Source organism: Doryrhamphus excisus, chromosome 19, assembly GCF_030265055.1.
Source record: "Doryrhamphus excisus isolate RoL2022-K1 chromosome 19, RoL_Dexc_1.0, whole genome shotgun sequence".
In the NCBI taxonomy this organism is placed as follows: Eukaryota; Metazoa; Chordata; class Actinopteri; order Syngnathiformes; family Syngnathidae; genus Doryrhamphus; species Doryrhamphus excisus.
The window spans coordinates 8,361,184-8,366,819 of NC_080484.1; the positions used below are offsets into that span (position 1 = coordinate 8,361,184).

A 5,636-nucleotide genomic window follows, 5' to 3' on the forward strand; every position below is an offset into this window, starting at 1 on the left:
ACAAGGAAGCAGAACATGCTTAAATGGGAGAACTTAAAAGAATCCCAGAAGATGTGATATTTATTTTCAAATAAGCAATGTAGTACTTTTAAGCACAATCGTTATGTAGGCTTTTTCTATCAGTGTGACGTTTATCCATGACAGCCGTGTAACCAGTAACGCTGTCGATGCCTCTTGTATTATTGAATGGTGAAGATAAAAACATGTCAAACGTCAAGTGGCTTCTGTACAGTGATGGCAATATCAGGAATACGTGACCTCAAAAAGAACAAAAAAACATGGGTCAAGTGTTTTTAGCATTACTGTTTCAATAAAGTCGCAGCTGATTGTCATTCTGGTTATTGTTTGTTGATTATTATGACGTCGATAGCTCAGGTGTTCCTCTCGGCGAGGATAATACAGTTTCGGGAGCATATTTTATGGGATTTTACATTCACCCCAGACTGTCTCCTCCTTTAGGAAGTAAAACCGATTTAATTTTGCCTTTAAAGTTAACTAAACTGGTTTGAAAAGACCTCTGTATTAGCCAGGTTAACGAAGAAAAACCATAATTGATGTTTTAGTGCCCTCTAGTGGAGCTCTGGTGGAACTACTTCACTCGCCGATAACATCACATTACATGTTACATCACATGTTGTCTTTTTTTAATCAATTGGCTTAGAAAACTGTCCACACTGGGTTTTGTTCATTTATTTACAATCCATGCATTTTCTAGGGTCACATGTATGCTGGAGCCTATCCCAGCTGTCGTTGGGAGAGAGGCGGGATACATCCTGAACTGGTCGCCAGCCAATCACAGGGTACATATAGACATGTAGTTATCTTTATTTAACAGAATTCTGCCACACACAAAAAATTCATAGTGCAGTAGTGCTTTTCAGGATACTGTAATTACATTCATTTAGCAAAGTATAAGTATAAGTATATTACACTGGATGTGTAATTAAATACAATTTTATTCAAATTGAATACAGGCATTGAAAACTGTCCATAGTGCAGCATTCAGGAAATGCGTAATTTAATTTAAAAAAATCAAAATAATTGTTCACATTTGAATTTATAAGTGGTTTATAAGTTTATTTCAACATTTTCCGTGTTATTTGTGTTTATGTTACACATTTCTCAAACAATATTTAACTTTTATTCATGGCGTCAATCAGCAGTCACTATCAGTGGCTTCTCCGCCTTTTGTGGTTTGTTGCCAAACAAAACGAGTTTGAAAAATAAAACATTGCTTGGGTAATCGGGAAATGTAGTATTTAGGTGTGTTAAACAATACCACTCATTCCGGATTAAAACTACAAGTACCGGCATTGCTGGTCTTTTTTTGAGCATGCGCACACCAGAGAAACATTGGACGAGTCAAAGGCAGTGAGCCTTGCGTCGTCGTCTGTCGTTTTGTGGTCGTGGAGAAACATCTTCCTTCATCTGACAATACGCCATCGCTAAAACGTATTGTTTTGGTCACTTTGGTTCTAAACATATTTGGGAACATAAGACGCATGAGATTTTTTCAACGGAAATAAGTCGGGGACAATAAAGTGCTTCTGTACTAGCTGGAGTAGATTAGCTAGCAATAGCATTTCACACCGGTAGCTCAGATTAGCAGATAACGGAAATAGCTTCTCTCGTTGAGCTTTTGGGGATAATTTTAGCGTAATGGCTTGTGGAGCTACTCTGAAAAGGACTCTGGATTTTGACCCGTTAATGAATCAAGGTTCCCCCAAGAGGAGGAGGTGCACCCCAATTAGATCTCCTGTCTCCTCACCTCAGAAATATCTCCGTCTGGAGCCTTCACCGTTTGGACAAGTGTCTTCCAGGCTCACCACAGGTTGGTAATTTGTTTTCAGATTTACAAAACATTTTATTTAGTGCGTTGAATCTGAAATCGATTGGATTAGTCTAGCCTAGCAGCTCCATATATGCTTGAATGATTGACTAAAAACATCCAAACTCCTCATATGTGTGTGTTTCTTTTACAGAGCAAATTGTGCAGAATATCAAGCAGGAGTATAAGCGGCTCAAAAGACGAAACCTGGATAGTTCTGTCCAGCAAGTAGACTGTTTTGCTCCTCTGGACCTTCAGAATATTCCCAGTGGATCCTTCTTATCAGGTCTATAATGCTATGTTGTGCTATGTTTCCTATACAATTGCTTTGTCAAGCATGTTATAATATAAGTGCTTACTTAACAGTGTCGGTCCACAATAGCGACAAAATCTACAGTAATTTCCGGACTGATTATAAGCCTCACCCACTACATTTTTAGAGGAAAACCGATTTTGTACATGCGCAAGCCGCACCTGTATATAAGCCGCATGTGCCCACATTAAAACATGTAAACTTATTTACAAAGACGGTACACAGAGAGAGTTTTCAAAGTTTTAATAATATAACTTAACAATAATAATAGCTTTTTTCGTCTTTTTACATTGCTCCAGTTCTTCCTGCTGCCGTTTCCATCGTCTCACCATCGATTCGTTTATGCCAAGTTTACGTGCAGCAGCTCTGTTTCCTCGATTGACAGCTCGATTGCTTATAGCTTGAAAGCTGCGTCATATGCCTTTCTTTTTGCATTTTCCATGATGAGGGTATGTTCACGCTAATTTAATTTATGCACAAGACAAGAAGTTGCAGTCTTCCTCGATGCATATATTCCACCGGTCTTAATCTTACCTTTTCTACTCGAGAGCCCCACTGAATAAGCCGCAGGGTTGAAAGTTTGGGGAAAAAAGTAGCGGCTTATAGTCCGGAATTTACAGTAAATCAGGTAGCAGTTGCAGCCATGGAAAATTGACTTAGTGCTGGCTTTTCTTTGCTGTGTCATCCTTTTCAATAAAACATGAGATTGTTCCTCCTGACAGGTTCTTGCTCAGGCCCGTCCTCTCCCAGCAGGAAAGAGCAGCCCTTATTTTCTCTCAGACAGGTCGGGATGATCTGCGAAAGACTACTGAAGGAACGGGAGGATAAAATAAGAGAGGACTATGATGAGATTCTTACAACCAAACTAGCAGGTATGACGCCGGAAGGGTTGCGGTTTGTTTCACCTCCATTCGTCATATCTCATTTATTCAACGTCTGTCCACTCCCAACAGAGCAGTACGATGCCTTCGTCAAGTTCACACACGATCAGCTGATGAGGAGGTTTGGAGAGCAGCCTGCAAGCTGTGAGTACTCGTAAAAAAAAAATCTATAGCCTCTTTCACAAAGATTTTGCATAATCAGTTGACTACAGCATATTATTAGTCAGTAAATTTGTATACTTACGCAAATTTTATTCATCCAGAGTATCCCAAACATGCTTAATGTGTGTTGTGAGTACGCAAGTACTGGGATGCTTTTAGCATTGGTGCAGATCCTTGCAACATGATGTGATGGCTATGGGATGTCTGCATTTAAAATGGCAGCAATAAAATGTACCTCTGTTACGGTTATGGGCAGGCAAATGTTATCGACAATGAACATAGCTGAAAACATTCCAGTTTTTACCTGTTTGGGATGCTCTGGATCAGCGTATACGGTACCTTTTTAAGCAGATACTGACTTCTTTTCAGATGTTACCTCCAGTATATGCAGGGTCAGGCAAAATGATCTGACACATTTGTAGGTTAAATAAAAGGCAAATAATGTAAAGAAACACAGTGTTTTTAATTATTAAAAGTACATATAATGCCTTTCTGTTTTGTTACTGTATTACGGAAAGCAGGAAGTGAACAAATTTAATGGTTACTGATTGTATAAGTACCAGATGGAGGGGTAGGATTTAATAAGCTTTGCTTCTTCCTATTCCTTTTGGACATGTGGAACCGTGAACTGATTATGCAGTGCACTTAATTGTAATCTGATGCATGTTCAAATGAAATAAAACCATTACCATTTATGTTATGTTAAATTTATGTTAAAATTAAATCAGTTCTGGCGGTGCGAGGTTGGCCGGTTGATTTTGGTTTCAATGCAGATCCAGTAGCTCTGAAGTTGGTAACCTATAACAAAATGGTGTTTGGAGCTGGTACGGGATCATGTCTACCAAGATTGAAGTGCAAACGGAACGCTCGTTGTGTTGCAGTTACAGATTTGTTTGTTTTGATAAATGTTTCCACAATGAAAGCGCCATGCCGACCAGTCCAATTCATGGCAGCCACTGAAAATGAAACGCAAAACAATGGCATTATATGTACGTTTCGAAAATAAAAACACTTCTTTTTTTTTTACTTTATTTGCGTTTTATTTAACCTACAAATGTGTCAGATCATTTTGCCTGACCCTGTATAATCAGTGTTAGAACTTAAACCACTCCATTTATCACCTGCTTCCAATGCTCTCTGTGCTTTGTCAGTTAATGATACACGCCTTGTCGCTATGTTTTAGTCCTATGTTCGGTTTAAAACCCAAAAGGAACCACAACTTAGACACATTTTGTGTGAAATGAAATGAAACATGTATTAAATGGAACCCTTTCCCTCTTTCTTAGATGTGTCTTGAGTTGCAAAATATTTCCATCCGATCTGCTGAAATCTTCTCGAAGGACTCAGTGGTGTTGTTGGACTTTCCTCCTAGCTGTGCCATATCTCCTCCAAGTGGACTAGTTACCCCGGGAATCTAGTTGGTGGCTTCTATATTTCCAGCTTGGAGGTCTCCCTGCTGTCCACGTATATATAACTCCACCAGTGGCCTCTGAATATTTATTTGGCTTTCTTCTTTGGATGCCTTCATATGAGGCTACTGTCACTCTAGCCTTTTCAATGTTATTTTAATACTGTACATTGTTCTTTTGTATATTTTGGAAAAGGGATTAAACATTAAACAGCATTTGTTTTCCCAGCTGTTTTAAACTGTACTGGCATTTAATGCGTTTGTATTTGTATACACTGTATTTTTGTTTTTGCTTGACTTTTATCCATTATACCAAAACTTGTTGAAGTAAAAGGGGCATAAATGAGAACTAATAAACTGTTTTCACAAATGTGCTTGATTTTTTATTTAATCTGACATTTTGGAACAAATTAAGGACGAAAACTAAGCTTCTATTGTATTTATGCAAAAAACGTACCTGGAAATAAAAATTAAACGTCTTTAATTTTAATTTAATCTTTTAATGACAAGTTGATCACTATTGAACACTTCAAAAAAGTTAAAGGGTTTCATTTGGTTTCCATTCATTGGTAATTTGTATTTTGGGCTGCATGGCGGACAAGTGGTTAGCACACAGGCCTCACAGCTAGAGTGCATGTTCTCCCCCGTGTATGTGTGGGTTTTCTCCTCCCACATTCCAAAAACATGCTAGGTTAATTGGCGACTCCAAATTGTCCATAGGTATGAATGTGAGTGTGAATGGTTGTTTGTCTATATGTGCCCTGTGATTGGCTAGCCACCAGTCCAGGGTGTACCCCGCCTCTCGCCCGAAGACAGCTGGGATAGGCTCCAGCACCCCCCGCGACCCTCGTGAAGATAAGCGGTAGAAAATGAATGAATAACAAAAACGCGTATTTATGGATTACTGTTACTGATTACTGTGTACTCCGTTTAAGGCACTTGATGTTAGTCGGGATTAATGGTAGATAAATCGAACTAACCTTTTTGGTCCGTGACGTCACAAGAGCGAGTCCTGTGATTGGACGACTCACAGGAAATGGCTAG

At 38.9% G+C, this 5,636-nt stretch overlaps 1 protein-coding gene across 1 annotated transcript; it reads left to right on the forward strand.

Moving 5' to 3' along the window:
- Nucleotides 1–1,327: 1,327 nt before the first annotated feature.
- LOC131107034 (akirin-2-like) lies at nucleotides 1,328–4,962 on the forward strand. Its single transcript, XM_058056666.1, has 5 exons — nucleotides 1,328–1,831; nucleotides 1,983–2,114; nucleotides 2,864–3,013; nucleotides 3,095–3,166; nucleotides 4,471–4,962. The coding sequence occupies exons 1-5, from the start codon at nucleotides 1,660–1,662 to the stop codon at nucleotides 4,479–4,481; spliced, it is 537 nt and encodes a 178-aa protein (XP_057912649.1). The 5' UTR covers nucleotides 1,328–1,659; the 3' UTR covers nucleotides 4,482–4,962.
- The last annotated feature ends 674 nt before the right edge of the window (nucleotides 4,963–5,636 follow it).

Coding starts and splice junctions, on each gene's coding strand:
- LOC131107034 (XM_058056666.1), top strand. CDS start 1,660: ATGGCTTGTGGAGCTACTCTGAAAAGGACTCTGGATTTTGACCCGTTA. Junction 1,832..1,982: donor GTCTTCCAGGCTCACCACAG/GTTGGTAATTTG, acceptor TTTCTTTTACAG/AGCAAATTGTGCAGAATATC. Junction 2,115..2,863: donor CAGTGGATCCTTCTTATCAG/GTCTATAATGCT, acceptor TCCTCCTGACAG/GTTCTTGCTCAGGCCCGTCC.